Source organism: Rhinolophus sinicus, chromosome 2, assembly GCF_057876585.1.
Source record: "Rhinolophus sinicus isolate RSI-liver-muscle chromosome 2, RSI-T2T, whole genome shotgun sequence".
In the NCBI taxonomy this organism is placed as follows: Eukaryota; Metazoa; Chordata; class Mammalia; order Chiroptera; family Rhinolophidae; genus Rhinolophus; species Rhinolophus sinicus.
This window is the reverse complement of record NC_142502.1, coordinates 173126258-173146211: the sequence shown is the minus strand read 5'-3', so window position 1 is coordinate 173146211 and position 19954 is coordinate 173126258. Positions and strand designations below refer to the sequence as shown.

Genomic DNA, 19954 nt, shown 5'->3' with positions numbered 1-19954 from the left:
GTGATTTGTATATTGAGGATTTCGCTCACTTATAAGTGTGTTAGTTTCAGAAAAGTTGGAAAGTTTTGAATGGCCTATCGTCTGTCACAAGTAAAGAATTTACTTCCTTGGGAAAAATCATGTCCTCGGTAAAGAACTTCACTTTAACAAAATTTTAACTTCTCTTTGAAAATCTTATGCCCTTTCTGAAAGAAAACCATAGATAGCTAGAGTCAGTCTTAGAGCTCGCCTCAACTTTAGGATCCAGTAGAAGGTCATCCACATAAAGAATCACAGGGAAGTTCAAAGTCCTTGAGGTTGTGGTTGAGAAATTGTAAAAAGTAGGAGGGGCCTCAGCAAATGTTTGGGGCATAACAATCCAGGTATATTGTTGATTTGCAAAAAGAAGGCAACACTTGATCTAAAGGAAGACTAATGAAAGCAGAATATATGAGGTCAGACAATTAAGTTCGCAAACTCATCTTAGGAAAAGTGCTACATACCTCACTGCTGAGTATCACTATGGTGACCTTCAAAGTACTCCCCTTGGGAAGCTATGCACCGACGCCAGCGCCTAGTCCACCCTAATCAAAGCAATTTTGGAACTCTGTTTCTGAAATGGCCATCAGAGCTGTCATCACATTACCCTTGATGTCCTGTCATCAAAATGTCTTCCTTTCAGTATTTCCTTTATCTTTGGGTAAAGAAAGAAGTCATTGGGGGCCAGATCAGGTGAGTAGGGAGGGTGTTCCAATACAGTTATTTGTTTACTGGCTAAAAACTCCCTCACATACAGTGCTGTGTGAGCTGGTGCATTGTCGTGATGCAAGAGCCATGAATTGTTGGCGAAAAGTTCAGGTCATTTTCATCTAACTTTTTCACGCAGCCTCTTCAGCACTTCCAAATAGTAAACTTGGTTAACTGTTTGTCCAGTTGGTACAAAGTCATAATGAATAATCCCTCTGATATCAAAAAAGTTTAGCGACATCATTGCAACAAGTTCGTGAACTTACTTGTCAGACCTCATACAGCTACAACTGTAAAATATGCAGCCTCAGGAGGCATAAAATAGTATTTGGTTCTGGTCAGGGAATGACTATTCTATTTATGGCCTCAAGATCCTGAGTAAATCTATACCCCACCATTGGGGTTTTGACTGGAGGGCAGGGGTGCTGTAGGACTTGTTCAAGATACTATGAGTCTTTTATTATACTTCTGACTATTTTAGTTCTTCTTTAGCTTGTGATTTAAGAGGGATTTATGCAAGTTTGGGTAGAAATTTAGACAGGTCGTTCTGAACTTTAATGGATTCTCCCCAGTAATCCTCAGACAATTGGATGTTTGAAACTTTTTCCCCTTTTTTACTCTAAAACTCCTCTCAATTTTGTTCATACTGAAGGCTCCCTGAACTGGCCACTATAATTCTAAAGTATCCTTGATGAAATTGTGCCTTCCGGAAAGATAAGTTCACAAATTTCAGTTGCAGTGTAAATACGTGCATGTAAGAAGCAGGAATCTGGCCTGCAAGGGCACAGACTTATGTTTAGACTGAGGCAAACCCATCATTTTGGGAACAGTCAGGCCACAGAGTTGCTTGTATACCTGTATCTCCTCAGCCCCCTGCCCCCAGCCTAACGCCTGGGCCTTCCAACCACAAACCCCAATCAGATTTGTAGTCCCAAAGAACAGAAAAGTATGGAGACATCTCTCCCAGAGCCATACTGTCATGGACAAAACAAGATGAGGCTGAGGAAAGTTCTCATAAGATTTTTTATAGTCGCCACAAACTGGAAACAATACAGATGACTTCTCTGGGTGGATGGATAAACTGGTGCATCCACACTTGTACCATTGTTTGGAATACTACTCAGCAATAAAAAAGAACTACTAATCCATGCAGCAGCTTGGATGGGACTCAAAGGCATGCTGAGGGGGGAAAAGCCAATTTCAAAAGGTTACCGTATGATCCCATTTATACAACATTCTTAAAATTATAAAATTGTAGTGATGGAAAACAGACCTGTGGTTGCCAGGGGTTCGAGTGGGGGAAGGGTATGGCTATACAAGGGTAGCAGGAGGGGATTTCTTAGAGGTGAGAGACTGTTCTGTGTCCCAGTAGGGTGGTGATTACATGAATGTCTACATGTGATAAAATGTCATAAACTGCACACACACAAAAAGAGTGGACGTCAAAGCTGGTGAAATCCAAATAAGGTCTGTAGCTTAGTTAATAATGTGCCAATGTCATTTCCTGCCCTTAACAATTGTTATGTAAGATGTCATTGAGGAAGCTGGAGGAGGATACATGGGAATTCTTTGTCCTATTTTGCAATTGTGAGTCTAAAATTATTTCAAAGTAAAGAGTTTACAGAAATTTGGAGGGGCGCTGATTTCCGCAAGCAGCACTTGGGAATCGCTTCAATTTTTACTAGAAAAGATAATATAAAATAAAGCCTCAAGCATGATAAATCTAATGTACTTTCTGAGCACTTTGTGGAAATTATGCTCAATTATTTTAACTATACTATTGTTACAAATATATTTTATACATGAAAAAAACAATCACCTGGTGAGTTTCCCCCAGGATCAAAGAGCTTCTAATCTCCTTGCAGAGCTCCTGGTGTGTGGCTCTGTCTACCGTGATAACCACATCTCCTTCTGCCCCCAACATGCTTTCTGGGTTGAACTGTCTGCAGACCTCTCCCTCCTCCCAGCCCATCCCTTTTCCTTTGGATTCTTATTTGCTTGATGAGCTTCAACTTCAAGACCCAGCTCAAACTAGGAAGACTTCCCTGACCTAGGAAGTGGCATGCCACTCCTACGGGGGGGGGGTGGGGGGGTGGGCAGGGGGGTTGCAGGTAACCTGCTGCCCTTCGGTTTTGTTTACTTGATTAGCTCCTACCCTAGCTGTGGATTCCTCAAGAACACAGACTGGCTCTCATTCCTTCTTATAGGCCCCTGCTCGGCCCAGTGCCTGGAGCACACGCTCCAAAAAGCAACTGAGTGAATCTGAGGCTCTTACTTAAAGTCCTTGGTAATCAATTGTGTTTATTCTACCTGCCTTAATAGAGTAAGTGTCAACAAAGTTTTCAGGAAAACTGAAGATCAAAAGGGGTTCCGGTTAACCACAGTTAAGCAGAATAGTAAATTAATATTTGAAACATTCAACTTAGCTGAGACGTTATCTACATTTGTTCCCATTCTTTCTTTTCCTTCATGACGCAGAGTTGTAGAAAGCTTTAGAAAGGTTGTACTCGGGGGCCTTCTTAGGTAGATAAGATCCAGAACTTAAGGCGCAGATAGGAACTCTAAAGGGGGTGGGTGGGATGTTGAGATAAAGAGCACAGGTCTATGTTAAACCTGTAGGTCACTTCCGATTTCTACTAAAAGCAGCAACGTGTTCTCCACTTTGCAAGCAGTCCCTCTCTTGTCCACCTGCCATGCTGCCGCAGACACAAATGGCCTTGATGACAAACTCCTGATTTGCCTCCTCAGCATCCTCGTGGGCAAATGATCTGGGACTCTGTAATTGTCTGCGGCTCTAGCTTCTGTCCTCACACTCCAACAAAATGACTCAGAGCTTCATCATGTTTCCTTGCACAATCTAATGACCATTTCTCCATCCAAGATCTCGTAACTTCATTAAACAAGGCAGGTCCCTCCCTTGGCTCCTGAGACACCAGCTACCTCTCCCACTTCCTCTCTTGATCACGTCCCCTAATATTCTTCTAAGATTTAATCATTGGTCTTATGCTCATTTTTAAAAATAAAAGTAATAATAGACATGCTTTCTATTGCCCATTTTCTCTTCACTGCTTTCTGACATCCTGTCGTCTTTATAGGCCCAAATTAGGTGCCCCTTCCCCCAGAAACCATCTAACTACTGAGCCCCCATTCACCCTTTGTACTCTCCTGGAGCACTTAAAATCCAACTGTCCTTTTACTGCCTTTTACTATTTAGTAGGTCATATAATCTGGTTTTGGTTTGTGGGGCCCCTTGTTGTCTCATGAATTACTCGTATTTCTTCAACCAAACAAAGGCTCCTTGCGGACAAGACCGAAGCTTAAAGTGATCCCGTGTCCGCATGGTACCTCCTGGAGTGGGTAGCACTCGTGTCAGTGATCTGTAGACACTTGCTGATTGAGATGCAGTAGCTCGGAGAGAGAAATATAAAGAGAACCTTTGAAATGTCCTTCCCTTTCTGCTAATGCTCAGGGGCCTAAGTCAGAGTGAGCCATCTGTACTGGAGCTGTGCAAAATCAGATCACGCTTCCTGCCCCAGTGTGATGGTGTGGAGAGAGCACAGGGTTTGGGTTCAGATGGCCCAGGTTCATGCTCTGACCTTGCCAGTCGTTATTATTGATCTTGAGCTTGAGTAATCTCTTGAACAGAGCCTTCATTTTCTCATATTCAAAAGTGAGATAACTAAGGCTTTTTGGAGACAAATGCTATAATCCACAAAAGTGGCATTCGTGGTAGGAATTGCAGGCACCATGATAGATCAGGAGAGAAGATGTTTGAAGGTAGGCAGGCCTTCTGGTGCCCCTCCCGTGCATGTCCCCATTGAGGGGGGCTGACTGTCTCCTGCAGGGTAGCCAGGTAGGGCAGGGGTGAAGAGTGGCATGCCTGCTGCATGAGCGAGGAGACAGAGAATCAAACACTGAACGTGGTTATGTTTCTTCTGGACATCGACCGGGTAGGCTTTGTGGTGGAAAGGCTAAAGGATTATATGAGCAGGCTATCAAAAAGGCAAGGAAACAAAACTGGAGGATTCTGAGGATTAGCTGTGGGGTGGGAGAAGTTAGAGAGCAGAGAAGGGCTGAGCCTGAGGTCGCGGGAAGGGAGGTTGAACAATGACAGAATCCAGGTGTTTCAGAGGAGGGGTGAGCATACCACTTGACACGAAAACAGCCACACAGTCTGAAGAAACATTATTCTAAAGGAAGATAAAGTGACCTGGCTGATATATCCCCAGAGACCCAAGTGTGCTTTTGAAGTGTGAAGAGAATCTTTAAGGAAACATCAAATCCACTAGGGTTGTGGAAATGAATGTTTTCTTCCCAACACATCACAGCAGCTGCTGAAGCCCCATTCCCTCTCTGTCCTCAGGATCGCTGCAGATGGGCCAGCAAACATCCCCCCCAAGAGCAGACCAAGGAGAGAGGTGCTCCCGTACCGTTTGGGTTGCACAGAACTGGATTGAGAGCCATCTTGATGGGGGATTCTCCCAGCAGGTTACCCAGTTCAGTTCTCAGAACCATCCTGAAACCCTGCCCTGAGGAATCTGGCAGCACCTTGTTATACAGTTTCTCTTTTACTTGCATTAAAGGAAGAGATTTTTAAACCTCTTGCAGAGCATCCAGAGGCTTCGTGCTGTGTCTGGTCATGTGTGGCCAGTGAGCACAGCTAGCATTCTACTCTCCTCCCTTCTCCTCGGGTCAACAAACAAGAAATAAGGCCAGAAAACCACGCTTTCAGAGCCCACCTACCACTGTGGTTTAACCTCTACCGTTCATTCATTCATTCATTCATTCATTCAACAAATATTGATTGAGCAGCTATTGTGTACAGGGCCCTGAAACAGTGCTAACTAAAGAAAGAAATGGGCAACTTCGCTCCCAAAGTGCCACTCTGTCTTTCTATCTGAGAGGTACAACCGAAAGCCAAGCTTGTCCCTGCTCTGTCCCCACTAAGGACCCCAATCAGAGGGTCTGTCGGGAGTTGGTTCATGGTGCTGGAAAGAAGACCGTGGATCAAATATGTCGATTGTTCTCCGCCTGCTGTAAAGATTGCCCAGCCCCCACAGGCAGGGTGATGATGAGCGTCTGGTTCCCACACACACGGTCCCTCGTTAACCTGACAACAAGCCCTGTTCAATAGTATCATCACTCTGATTCTTCAGACCTGAAAACCAAGGCTTGGATTCCTCAAACCACTTGCTTAAAGTCTGACGGGCAGTAGATGTCAGAGCCTGCAACCAAGCCACATATGCCATTATACATCGCTTCCCCACACTGCACAGCTTCCAGGGGTCGGCTGCTGGTCGCCTTGGATGGCTGGGTGGTTCCCATTATGGACATTTGTTGACTTAACAAGTAGATATTTGAGGAACTTAAAGATCTCCAGTGGAGAACCTTCAGAAAGAAAGGTTTACCTTCCTATCTGCCCGCCTACATGGACCCTACTAAAATGAATTAATTTTAGCAAGTGAGGAGTTCTGTTGACTCCCCTCCTGGGTTTCTGTTACCCCTTTGAGTTATGGCCAGACAGAGCATCCTGTCCAGCACTCGCTGAAGGACTCCATCCCCTGGACAGCAGCGACAAGGCATATGGCAGCATTACGCAGACCAGTGTGGGGAAGCCTCTTTAGGAGTTCAGATCATTAGTCAGCAGGTCACGGCCAAGACTCTGGTGTCTGGGACCTCAGCGGGGCTCAGGATCTCAGGGAAGAGCTGCGTGACCTCAGTGTTGTAAGAACAGAATCCCGGAGACGCTCCCATCCCTGCCTGAACCTACACTGTCTAGGTCCCTGTTCTGGATCTGCTGGGTGGACACGTGCTTGTTCCTCGCCATCCCAGGACCACTCCACCTGCCCCATCTCTACCTTTGCCTAATTCACCTTTGAGAGGCCAACCCTCCCTGTGAGTCAGATCCTTGCTCAGCCATGAGACAGAAGGTGATTGGCTGGGTCTGCCCGGGCTTTGTGACCCGCCAGCGGGGCTTCTCCACTCCCTCCGAGCCCTTCATCCCTGCCTGTACATATTGCCTCCATGCAACGCCAGGATAACCTGGATGTGTGACCCAAGGGGGCAAGGGGTAGCGATTTTACAGATTTTCTAAACAGATGACTTCAGCCCCCCTGGGCCTGGACAGGAAGGGGTAGCCCAGTGACAATGGGCATAGCCCCATGTCAGGAGCGGGAAATATTTTGGCAGGTTCCGCAGAGTTCTCTCTCCTGTGATCCCACAGCGTCTGTTCCAGTTTTCCTGGCCGGTAGGATGGCATCTACAAAGCCGAATATATGGGAAATCTGGTCTTGGGGAGGTATCGTGGTCACAGGCCCAGCTTCAGGAAGCCCAGGTGGCTGTCCCTAAGCAGAAAGGACAGAAAAAAGCCCTGTCTTCCTCCTGGACTGGAGTCTCAGAGACCTGAAGTTGGATGTGTGCTGGGGACCTGCTTCTCAAACAAGTGCCATTGGATTCTCGTGGTCTGCCCAGTAATGATAATAACGCTTACCAGATACTTACTGTGTGCCAGGCTCTGCTCAGCACTTATATACGTGGCTCACTTAATCCTCATAACAGATCTATGAAGTGGGCACTGTTACTGTTCACATTTTATAGATGAGGAAACTGAGGCTCAGTGTCAAACACCTAGGAGATGGTAGAGCTAGGCTTTAAACCCAAGTGGTCTGACTGAGATCCAGGACTCTCAAAGCAGAAGAAGCTTTTTGGAGCCTGCTGGAGGCATGGCCGACACCCAGTACAGGACTGAAAGACCTGGTGCCCCTTTCATAGCCATGCTAGGCAGAGGTTGAGGCCTGGAAGCTGCAGAGGGGTCTTCTAGGGACCAGAGAATTAGAGAAGACTGGGGGAGGTGGGGGTTGAATTATCTTCAAGACATATTTGTGGAAGACAAATTTCCACTGAAGACTTAAAAACTAAAGGCCAAAATTAGATTTAGGCTGGTGATAAGCTTCTGAAATATTAGAATGTGAGATTTCAGAGGTATGCTGACTTATTTGTGATATAAGAATATAAATGCCTAGGAATTGTAACAGCTATATGTGATATCGGAGGGGTAGTAGATTGGGGGAGGGGGATTATCACTTTATGAGGGGGGTAAATGTCTAACTATTACATTGTTTTGTACACCTGAAACTAATAAAAATATATATATAAATGCCTAGATCTAAGTGCAGTCCTACGTATCTGGGAAGGAACGGATGGCCTCTTGAAACTCTTCTAGCCATGGGCTGTTGAGATTTAGTCACGATGACCATTTTCAAGGCATCGGTTAACCGTGAGCTCCACCTCTCTTGAGAGCTGTAACCAGCTTTCTGTGGCCAGTGAATGCACCATGACCCTTATGGTCCTAACTTAGGAAATGAGTTAGCAAAATTGCCAGATTAAACCTCCTCACCATTTCTTTGCCATGACTCCACACCTGGTAGCAGGAGTCAAGAGCAGGCTTCTCCCCAGGTCATGTCTTCAGTCTAATCCTGAATGGGGTTTTCAACGGATCTAGAGGGTGACATGGCACCACCCAATCGGGCTGTTTCTCCTGACAGTCACTATGTACCAAAGATAATGGTAGGAACACAGGGACTGGGTTTGAAGACCCCATAATTGTAACCCTTGGCACAAAGCCTGCCCCCTCTGGGTGGGTGCCTACCATCATCTCAGGGGAGGTGAAGCAGCCCTTGGGAACAGGTATGGTCACTTTAAGAGTTTTCTCAGACTGTGTCGCCACTCTAAGTGGAGGCAACTGGTCCACCAAGGGCCAAATGCTTTATATACCACTGCCCACAGAAGCTGGTCTGGTTTGAATCTAGGCCGGAATCAGCGCCCAATTCAAAAAGGCATCAGAAGATGGACCCATTGATGAGTTTAACTTGTGGCTTTGGGGACTAGGGAGGTTAGTTTAGTTGAGTCCAGAATCTTAGAGCAGGCTGAATGCTCTAGGCCACTCCAGCTGGTCCAGCTCTTGGAAAACATCCGGGTCTTACAAGCATTCCACTCAACCCCCTGCCCCGACACCATGAGCTTTGGACAGAACCAGGCTTCGTGTTTGGAGGACCAGATCCAACGTAGGGGTCTCCTTTATTACTTGGAGCCTTGGGGCTGGGCAAACATTTAGTCTTTGCTCAGGACCTGGGTGCCCCCTGCTGGCCATGATTTAGTTGTATTTACGGGGCCAAGTCTAGGAGAGGAAAATTAAAAGCACATCCTGCCTTCCCTGCCATGATGAGGGGGTAAGGGAACTAGGAGTCAGTTTTCTTCGTGACATGACCCTTGAGCAAGTGTGACAGAATCCTTGCAGAGACCCCTGGGTGCCTTGGATGAGTCCTCCTGAGTCCCCAACCAGGGCAGAGGGTTGCCTCACCTGAAGAAGCTGAGCCAGTCCTGAGTGGAGACGAGGGCACTGTTCCTAGAATCAGATGAAGACTGTGGTTCTAATACCTGGTGGTGCATCAGACGCACCTGCAGTCTTTTAAATGACATGTAAACAACATGTGTGTATAACTATATACACTATATTCTACAGTGTGTATAGTTATATACATAACAGATCTAATAACATCATAACAAATACATTACTAGCTACACATCATATATACCGTTATACACACACATGCACGCACTTGGGCTTCCCTCCAGCCTATCCGAAAGCCTCTGTAGGAGAACCTGATGTGCTCTCCTAGTAAAGAACCTCTAGAGTGCACGGCGCAGGCCATGTTTCCTTCACTTTTGGTTCCAGACCAAACTTGCTAAAGAGGCAGAATGGGTAGGGACAGGGAAGTGGTTTGGGTGTGCTTCCTTCACAGAGACACTGCATATCAAACCTAGAGAAATAGTCTTCACTCCAGAAACAGGCACTCTCACAGTTCTTGAAGTGTATAGTCCTTCAGTCTATCTTCTGTTTCCCCATTTCCGATAAAGACCTAGCTACAAGAAATAACGCCTATTTCCCTCTTCCCTTAACAGTGCAAGTCAGTGATAAAGGGCGCTGACACTTGGCCTCTGCAGGGGGAAGAGGGGGCGTGGAGCGGCGCCGCGGGGGCAAGGTCGGTAGGCGCTCACACCTGCTGGCCAGAGGGGGGCGCCATTGCTCAGCTCCAACCGTAGGCTGCCGTGCAGGGAACCGAGGCCCAGAGTCGCCAAAAGAAGCCACAAATCCCAAATTGTTTGTGTGAAACATCCCAGCTTTAAAATATTGGGCACTAATTCAAAAACGTTTCCAACACTGTGAGTGCTAAAGAGTTCGAGTCCGCAAGGCAAATTTGGCCCATGAGTGTATCATTTATTACTGCTGATTGAAAGGGCTTTCAGCTGGGGAGTGGTATTGGCCAGGGCTGCTTTTAGATTCTGACTGCGGCAGTGTCCGGGATAGATAGACTGGGGGAGAGAAAGACTGGAGGCTGGGAGGCCTTCTAGAAGGCTTCCGCTAGCCTTGGCCAGAGAGAATGGGTAAACCCCGAGGTAGCAGGAGAGGTGGTGAAAGCAGGGCACGTGGGGAAGGCAGAGTTGCAGGACTTGATTAGATATGAGGCTGAGGGAGAGTAGGGACAATCCCACAGGTTTCTAATGTGAGTGATTGGCTGGCTGGTGGTGACATTCACTGGGATAATGAACACAGGAGCAGAACCATGTTTTAAGGGAAGGTTCTGGACAAGCGGAATTTAGGTGCCGGTGGATCAGGCAGCAGGCCCCAGGCCCCACAGGAATATGGGCTCTGAAGTCAGAGCAGAGGCAAAGGTTAGTCAGCTTTCCAAAACACAAATCTGGTCGGATACTGTGCGCTTCAAATCCTCTAATGGTTTCCGGTTGTCTGAACAGAAAGTCCAAACTGCTCCTCACGTAAACAAAGCCCTTGGTGATCTGTCCCTGCCAACTGCGCCACGCCCAACACAAAACCTGTTCCCCAGGCCTGCTGAGCAACTCGGAGTCCCGGAATAAGCCAGGCCTTTGTTCTTGCTGGTCCTTGGGCTTCTACCCCATCCCTTTGTATGTTTGGAAAATTCCTGCTTCTTTCCAGCTCCCACATCTCTTCTCTGAAGCCTCCGCTGACCCTGCAAAGCAGAAGCGATCACTTCCTTCTTGGTACCATCCCTGAACTTTGTGTGTGTCCTGTCACTCCCTACCGTGGGGATTGGTCTGTCCGTAAACTCCTCGAAGGCAGAGACCACATCTTCACTTCATTTCCCCAGTTTTTAGCACACATCTAGCTTGTAGTACACGTTCATTAAATGGTTAGAGAATGAATAGGTACCCCTTCTCTGGAGGGAAACTGCAAGGCGGCCTAGAGGAACATGCTTCTCATTTTCCTAGGGATGGTCCAGCTCCTGCTCTTCTTACAGATAGAGAACAGCACGAGTTCCCCGGTGCTGACCGCGCCTCTCTTCTTTCTTTGCAGCTGGGGTATGGCCGTCAATGTGTACTCCACATCCGTGACCAGTGAGAATCTGAGTCGCCATGATATGCTTGCGTGGGTCAATGACTCTCTGCACCTCAACTACACCAAGATAGAACAGCTGTGCTCAGGTAGGAGGCTGGAGGGAAAGGGAGGGAAGGTGGGAGGCCAAACAGCACAGCAGAGAATGTAGCTTGTAGTTAGGATTAACGATTGCTGCAAGCCCTACACTAGTCAGTGTTTGCCATTGAAGGAAGGAATCGGGGTCTCCATGGAGTGGGAAGAGCAGGGGAGGCGCGGGGAAGGGCTGCGGGAGGGGCGGGGCAGTGGGGACAGGCAGTAAAGACAGAGGTTAACAGCATGAGGTCCAGTCTAGCCACTCTGGGTCCACAACTCAGCTCTTCTTGGAGTGCAGACCTGTGCAAGTCACTGCGTCTCTCCAGGTCTCAGTTTTCCCATCCATAAAATGAAGATAACATCACCTATCTAACTAGGGTTGCTATTAGATTCAATTACGTATATACAGTGTTTGCTATGGTGCTGGTACGTAATTGCATCAATAAATAGTAATTGCTCTTATTCTTGGAAAGCTGGGAGGATTCTGGCTGTGTCTATCCTGCAAGTAGGACTGGCGCCGACCCCGGAACAAGGAGAGAAAAGAGAAGATGGGGTTGTTTGGGGGAGTAGGCTAGCATAGGGCCTGGGAAAGTGAGAGCAAGCAGCCTGGGCAGGGGGGCGGCCTGGACCCCCTCAGTCAGCCGTGCTTCTCCACAGGGGCAGCCTACTGCCAGTTCATGGACATGCTCTTCCCTGGTTGTGTACACTTGAGGAAGGTGAAGTTCCAGGCCAAGCTAGAGCACGAATTCATTCACAACTTCAAGGTGCTGCAAGCAGCGTTCAAGAAGATGGGTGTTGACAAAGTAGGTGCCTGTGCTCCCCGGGGCCCTGAGGAGCTGTGTAACCCTGGGAAAGAAGATGGCCCACCTACCAGGGCACCAGGGGCTGGTGGGGTCATGCCAGCTCTCACCCCCACCACATCCCTGACCCCCACCAACGCTCCAGAGGGAATGTTCCCCCAGCTCAAGGCACCGTGGAAAACCACACCCTTGACATCTCGTCCTGACAACATGCCTGTCCCTTCCTCCCCTCTGAACCCGTCTGTCCCAGCCGTTGAGGCTTGGCCTACTGCTCCTATGAAGTTCCTTCTCTAGGGCGTGAGGAGAGTCTTGCTCACTCTACTGCCTCGATGGTGCCAGGCCCCTGGTTCCAGCAGCCCCCGACCCCACACACAGATAACAGCAGCTCAGTTTTCCTGTGCCTGGAGGGAAAGGCTGTGTCTGGGTCCCAGGCTGGGGCCTGCAGCCTACCCTTTTGCTCCAGTGCCACGGGAGGGGGGCCAGGGAGAAGGTAGAGGACACTGCAGCCCAGGGGCTGGCTTTCCTGAGAGCAGTGGTCCTCTCACAGAGGAAAGCAGCCCTCCAGCAACAGGTGATTAAAGTTCTCTGCTTATGTGGTCTATTTCAGATAATTCCTGTAGAGAAATTAGTGAAAGGAAAATTCCAAGATAATTTTGAGTTTATTCAGTGGTTTAAGAAATTCTTTGACGCAAACTATGATGGAAAGGAGTACAACCCTCTGCTGGCGCGGCAGGGCCAGGACGTAGCGCCACCTCCTAACCCAGGTGATCAGATCTTCAACAAATCCAAGAAACTCATTGGCACAGCAGGTAACGTGCCCAAGCTGGGGGAGGGAGTGTGGGGGGCCGGGCCGGCAGGGCTCTACAGCCAGGAGTGCCCCCTGGGCCACCCGGCCCGGCCCTGCCTGCCTAGAGGAGACTGTTATCACGGAGTTCAGATGACGCCGCCTGCTGCCCTCTTAGACCCGGGTAGTCACAGTAGGGAAGAGAGGGCTCCAAAGATTGCTTCAAAAGGAGAGCCACCAGCACCAGCCAGGGTGGCAGCTGGCAGTAGGAGGCCCAGGGCACCTCCTTCTGTAGCGTGATCTAACATAATCGCCTTGAGGTGATGGGCAGCATATGGCATGGATCCTCCATCCAGGTCCATCCAAGCCAAGGGCCCGGTATCAGCACTACACACCCGTCTTGCCCCCTACCCACTGGATGCCTGGGGCCAGGAGTTTGCCAAGCTTGGTCATATCTTCCCCCGTTCCAAAGGCCATAGCCCTAAGTCCTCAAGAGATGAGTCTCAGAAAATGAGGCTTTGTCTGTGTTCTAGAGAAGGGAAAGAAGCAGCAGGGCTTTTGGGAGAAGAGAGGGTTGGGAGGGAAACGGGGAGGAGCAGCCCTGCCCGCATCTGAACCCGTCATAGCAGAGCCCTCCTCTGTTTGCGCTGCTGCCCCCCGGGGCCTGCTCCCATTCACCTGCTTGCTTTGCATTAGAAGTAGCCAGTTCTGTCAGGGAGCTGCCCTAGCTAGACAACAAGTAGCCACAGCATGCTCCTGCCCTGAGTCAAGTCCAGCCGAGGGCATCGAGCCCATGCTGAGGTAGGAAGCCCGGGAGGGCCAGGTTTCTTTTGAATTCTCCAGTCCTGAGACTCTGCGGTCACCCACAGGGAGGGTGGCTTTGGGCTGGGGTTTCTGTTAGGACAGACTCAGTGAGAGCCAGATTCAAGACCCTGTGTGAAACTGGCTTTCCTCAGGCTCCAACTGTCAGTACAAGAGGTCCACCGCTCCCAGCCCCCCTTTCCAAATTCCCCATGCTAGATCCCCTCATTTCTGCCTCAGTCCAGCTCTGCTCCCTCCCCACACCTCACACCTTCTTTAGCTCCTGTAGTCTCTGCTCTCCCAGGCTGGCCTAAGGGCTGGCCAGCTGCCGTGGTGTCACATGTGGCCAATGGCTTGAGGCCTAGATGTAGATGCTCCTTCTGAGTGGGAGAGGAGGGGAGGGCAAGAGTGCCTGCCTTTCGCATGGGCTACCCCCGCACTCGTCACACCAGGCTACCTCGTGCCATGTGAGCTCTGGGCTCACGTGGCCCCATCCGACTTTTCTCCTCTGGGCAGTTCCACAGAGGACGTCCCCCACAGGCCCCAAAAACATGCAGACCTCTGGACGACTGAGCAACGTGGCCCCACCCTGCATCCTCCGGAAGAATCCCCCGTCAGCCCGAAATGGTGGCCATGAGACTGATGCCCAAATTCTTGAACTCAACCAGCAGGTGAGTGGGGTGGGCACGGGGAGCTGAGATAAGCCGGCCACAACAGGCAGGGCTCAGGGCGGGAAGGAGAAGGCTGAGTCAGGGATCTCTGGCTTGAACACTGCCTCCTCCCCACGCAGCTGTTGGATTTGAAGCTGACGGTGGACGGGCTGGAGAAGGAACGCGACTTCTACTTCAGCAAACTGCGAGACATCGAGCTCATCTGCCAGGAACACGAAAGTGAGAACAGCCCTGTTATCTCGGGCATCATTGGCATTCTCTATGCCACTGAGGTGAGCGCTGCCTTCACCCGCCAATGCCCCAGACCCGCTGGGCCTGCCCCCATTCCTCCGGGCCCTAAGACCGGAAGGGGTAAGACCAGATGGGGCCTTGAAGAACATGGACCGATGAGGAGAGCGAGCTGAGGTCACGAGCCCCGGGTCACAGAGAACAGGGAAAAGGGGCCTAGAACTCAGGCCCTTGCTCCCAAGCTACCTCATCCTGGCCTGGCCCGCTCACCACTTCCCTCTCCCTTCCCACCGTCCAGGAAGGATTCGCGCCCCCTGAGGACGACGAGATTGAGGAACATCAACAAGAAGACCAGGACGAGTACTGAGAACGGCTCCAGCCCTGGCTGACGGCACGCCTCCCCCCACTCCCTCCCCACATTATAATCCTTTCCTTACAGCCAGTCGGCCGGGTGCTTTGTGTCAGTGCCGCAGCACTGGGGAGTCAGGCACGGGGGCTTGTGGGGATGGGGTAGGTGGGCAGGCAGAGGCCCCCTCCTCCTATGGCGCTGGCCCAGTGGGCGGGACCCCTGCCCACTCCCCACCCTTATTTATTTCCGTTGTCTCTATGCTGTGTCGGCCAACACTTCCCAGGGTGCTGCTGCCACCCTCCCCAGCCAGCCACCTGCTCCCCTGACAGCCAGCAGCTGTATATTTGACAAAGTCATTGGTATATTTTTACTTACTGGATTTTCCTTGCACTTTACCTGTTCTTTTCCCAGGGCTGACAGCACGGGCTCCGGGGCAGTGTGCCTGGCTTGGCTTCCCTTCCCCATTGCCGGGGCCGTGGCAGGACTCACCGATTCTTATTTATTTTGTCCTTTGACTTCCCAGTAGTTGAGGGGAAGGCTGATGTCAGGAGAGGGATAGGGGGACTGAGAAGGGGGTGCCTTAGGCCCTGGTGGTCAGGGAGAGGGAGGGGAGCATGCAAGGGATGAAAACGACTTCCTGGCACCAGGCTCAGCCCCCACCCTCGGCCCCCAGCCCCCAGCCCCGAAGCCCAGCACTGCCCCGAGGCCCCTAGCCACTCCCTCTGCAGCTCGGTTCATACCACACAGACTGCCCAGACCCTCCTGTACGTCCGCCTCCCATCTGCCCACCTCCCCCACCCCTGCCCCCTTGGGCCACCCAGCCTGCGTATGTGTTCACTTTTATTTAAATAAACTTGTGTGGTAAAAGTCCATGCCAGATCTCCCTGTGCTGAGCCACAGCCTGTGTCTCAGGGCTTCCCTCCTGCCAAGCACTCCCCTCTCCAGAGGTCATGGCCACGGAGCACAGCACCACTGCCACCTTCTCCCATGTCTAGACGCTGCCACTGGCGCTTTGCCTCAGAGCCCAGCTCTGAACTAGCCCCATCTCCCAACACTGGTGCCTGGTTTCTAAGACAAGGTATGGAGGCCCGACCCCGAATACCTCAGAAGGAACAAAGTTCGGGGCCATGGCTGGGACGATGGGCAGCCCAGTAAAGCGGTTGGGGCATAACAGGGTGGCCTGGCTAAGAGGTGCTTTGTTTCAGTCTCCTTTGGGCCAGCTAGACCGCATGCTGTCCCCCATCCGTTGTCAAAGCTCACACAACTCACAACAGTGATCCAGCTGGGGACAAGGGCTCATGTGACCGGGAGCTGAGTAGCTTACAGCTCTAAGCACTGAAGCCCAGAAGGACAGCAGGGGCCGTGTGGTTCCTTCTGTAGAACAAGCTCTAATGGGAACAGGTTGGCAAGAAGCCATTCACATCATCCACACAGCCCTACATTCCCGGCGTGTGCCCCCGCAAAGGGCCACCATAACCAGTGTCTGGGAAAGCCAACAGGAGCTGAAGGTATTGAAATGAATATGGCTACCAGGCCTGTTCAAACAGAGCCTCAGTGGCCATGTAGACCAGCACCCTCATTTACTGATGATGGGACCAATCCCCACATATGACATGACGTGCTCAAGGCACGAAAAATCTGGACTGGAATTCAGACCAACTGACTTCGGGTTGAATGCTAGTCCCCAAAGATCACAGAGGTGTCACCTCCACAATGTTCCTCTAGTTTCAGATTCGTCCTGGTAGATGTTTCCTCACCATCCTGAGTATGACCGAGGTAGCTGGGGCTGTGTATCTTCTCTGACCCTGCTCCGCGACCCTCCTTCTGGACCATGACAGTTTCTCTAATGACTCCAGGCAGAAGCCTTACATAAGCAATCCCTGTCCACCCCTCATTCACTTCGCCGCCTCATTTTGACACCCACCCCCACCTACGGATACTTCTGGCCCTAACTCTGTCTCTCTTTTTCCCCATCAAGTTCCTTGCCTGCTTTTATTGATGTTCATGATTTTTCAAATCCCCTTGCCCTCTTCTAAAAGGCTTTTCCTCCATTACTCCAGGGAAATACTATGAAAGGACAAGGTAGTTGTTCTGCGTTGCCCAGTGTTCATCTTCAAAGACCTCTCTGCTGGTAAAGAGAGTGTGGGAGGCAGAATAATGCCTCCCCCCAGAGAGGTCCACATCATAATTCCAGTGACTATGTTAGGTTACACAGCAAAGGGGAATTAAGGTTTCAGATAGGATTAAGTTGCTAATCAGTTGACCTTAAAATAAGGAGAGTATCCTGGGTTACCCAGGTGTGCCCAATGTAATCACAAGAGTCTATAAAAGTGAAGGCGGTGCAAAAGCGAAGGGCAGAGTGATGCAATGTGAGAAGGATTTGACCTGCTGTTGCTGGTTTTGAAGATGGAAGTGCGCCATGAGCCAAGGCCTCGATGCTGGGAAAGGCAAAGAAACAGTTTCTCCCCTAGAGCCTCCAGAAAGGAACCTGACCTGCAGACACCTGTTTTAGCCCCATGAGACTCATGTCAGACTTCCACCTTCCAGAACTGTAAGACAGTTTGTGGAGTTTTAAGCCACTAAGTTTGTGGTAATTTGTTACAGCAGCAACATAAAACTAACACAGTGGGTCAAACTGTGCTTCAATGAACTCGCCCCTCTTCTTGCCCCCACACTAGACGCCTACCTGTCCCCCTTGACCCAATATCTTTTGATTCTCCCCCCCTCAAATCCGATATGGGTATCTGCCCAAGCCCACCTCCATGGCTGGTGTCTAAGACTGTTCTTCGAACGCAAAGAGCCCAGGGATGTAAAGTCATTGCCTTTTCCCCCACCTCTTCCCAGTACCTCGTACTAAGTGTGCTTTTCCATGGAACACTGAAGATGGTGAACTGTCATTTTCTGTTCACACCTTTGTCTCCCACACCGTCTTTGAGTTCCTCACAAGCAAGTGAGGTATTTCCTCCAGCTCCATCTAGCACAGCGCTAGGTGCTTAGGTAGAGATGGTGCTTTGGAAATGCTGCTGGATAAGTAAGTGAATGACTTCTGTCCCCTATGTGCCAAGTTACTATAGATGACCTGCCAGACTATTCTAAGGAAAGAAAGCCTCCCCACTCTTCTATATGTCTCCATGGAGCAGAAAGCCTATTCTGTTTCTCGTTCCAAAAGTGTCTCTTCTGTGACCATACATGTGACACAGAAGGGGTCAAGCAAAGGGGATATTGTTGTTAGACTCTGACTAGAGCTAAACCAAGGATCTGAAAAATGAGTTGATTAATGATCAACTCCAATGTGGTCCTTGGCAAAAGCACTCCATCTCAGAGCTACCTGAGGCAAAGTCAGTGACGATCAGGCCTGAAGGGGCTGACGGCAGGCAGAAGGAGGCCACAACTCATCGCCCACCTCCTGCCTTTCCCCCACCCAAATGCATCCTTCACATATCCCCATTTACCTTTCTAAAAAAGTGGATCATGCCCCTTTTCCACTGGCTTCCCAAGGTCTGGAGGATAAAGTCCAAATTTGGCAGGCAAGGCCCACAGCATATGGGCTCAGACTCCTTTCCAACTCATCACTTCCAAAATCCCATTAAGCGATGTCACACTAAACCACTTCCAGTTTCCCAGCCTTTCCCAGCCATATGCATCCTTTAGGCCTTTGCTTAAATCAATAAATCCATACAACTGGCCTAGTCTCTCCGTTGGTCCTGATCCCCAACCAATGAAAAGTCTTCCATTCCTCAGGACCCATCGCAAATGCCATCTCCTAAGCTGTCCATCCTGTAGGAATTTGGACTCTATTAGGTCTTACTATAAGGGTTGGCCTGCCTGTACCTCATTACGGCAGGTATGAATCTCATCCTCAAATGTAGGAGAGTACACGAAAGAGCATATTTCCTTAACTGTGATAAATTACTTTCATTTCACCCTCCCTCATCCTCCCCTGCTGGGATGCTTCAAGCTTTGTGGTCTCACCTGATACTACAAGCGTGGTGGGAGGCCCTCCAGGGATAGTGAATGTCTGAGCAGTAACCTGTTTGAGTGGTTCCTCAGGTCTGGGGTGCTTGATCACTTCCCTGCCATATCTGGGACTTGGGACTGACTCTTGCAGTCAGCGCCAGAGCCGTTTCTTTCCCATTGCCTGGAAGGGGAAACCCAGCCCTGGCTGCCCCAGACCCCAGACTTTCCTCTGCCTTCTGTCAGAAGGACTCTCCACACTCCACCCTCCAAAAACTGCCTCTTCCCTGGAGCTCCATCCTCTTCCTTGTTCCTTCACAAGAGATTTTTATAGCCCATTAAACTCAAAGTTTAATCATGAACAACAGTAAAATGAGCACTTTCCTAGAAGGAAGGAAGTATTTAATCTTCAAACTCTTCCCGGAGGTGAGGAGAACTATTTCCATTCCATCCTTCTAGCACTACTAGAAAGAAAAGAAAAACCCAGTTAAATTTCCACAAAGTCACCCAATGCAGTGGCCTTCACACAGTAGATGGTCAATAAAAGTTTGCTGAGGGCACCGGATGTTAGAGCGTGAGCTCTGAACAACAGGGTGGCTGGTTGGATTCCCACATGGTCCAGTGAGCTGCACCCTCCACAACTAGATTGAAGACAATGAGCTGCTGCTAAGCTTCGGGAGGAGCAGCGGGATGGCTCAGTTGGTTAGAGCAAGCTCTCAACAAGTGCTGCGCCCCCTGCAACTAAAGATTGGGTTCAATTCCCACATGGGATGGTGGACTGCTCCCCCTGCCACTAAAGATTAATGGTGGCTGAACTTGGAGCTGAGCTGCGCCCTCCACAACTAGATTGAAGGACAACTACTTGGAGCTGATGGGCCCTGGAGAAACACACTGTCCCTCAATATCCCTCCCACACACAAAAAAATTAAAATACATTTTTTAAAAAAAAGTTTGCTGAATGTAATAGCCTCCCCATCCCAACATCTTTCCCTGGGTGTTTCTTGCTATGATGCCCCTCGCCCCTCGCTGGGAACAACCTGGCAAAAAAACGAAAGACTACAAGTCCCAGGCTGCCTTGCGGGTGGCATCACGCTCTGTGAGGCCCTACGAGCAGACGTGGCAGAGCGCAGTGCGTCT

The 19954-nt window shown here is 49.9% G+C and overlaps 1 protein-coding gene across 2 annotated transcripts in view; it reads left to right on the top strand.

Moving 5' to 3' along the window:
- MAPRE3 (microtubule associated protein RP/EB family member 3) overlaps positions 1-15735 on the top strand; it is a 44280-nt gene extending 28545 nt beyond the window's left edge. Inside the window, exons 2-7 of one of the 2 annotated variants that reach the window (XM_019735336.3) lie at positions 11117-11244; positions 11888-12033; positions 12638-12794; positions 14132-14286; positions 14406-14558; positions 14813-15735. In XM_019735336.3, the coding sequence (XP_019590895.1) occupies positions 11124-11244; positions 11888-12033; positions 12638-12794; positions 14132-14286; positions 14406-14558; positions 14813-14881 (801 nt within the window). In that variant the 5' untranslated portion in view covers positions 11117-11123 and the 3' untranslated portion in view covers positions 14882-15735. Of the gene's footprint in view, positions 1-11116; positions 11245-11887; positions 12034-12637; positions 12840-14131; positions 14287-14405; positions 14559-14812 lie in introns of both variants that reach the window. The other variant, XM_019735335.3, reaches the window with a different exon arrangement.
- Positions 15736-19954: the final 4219 nt, after the last annotated feature.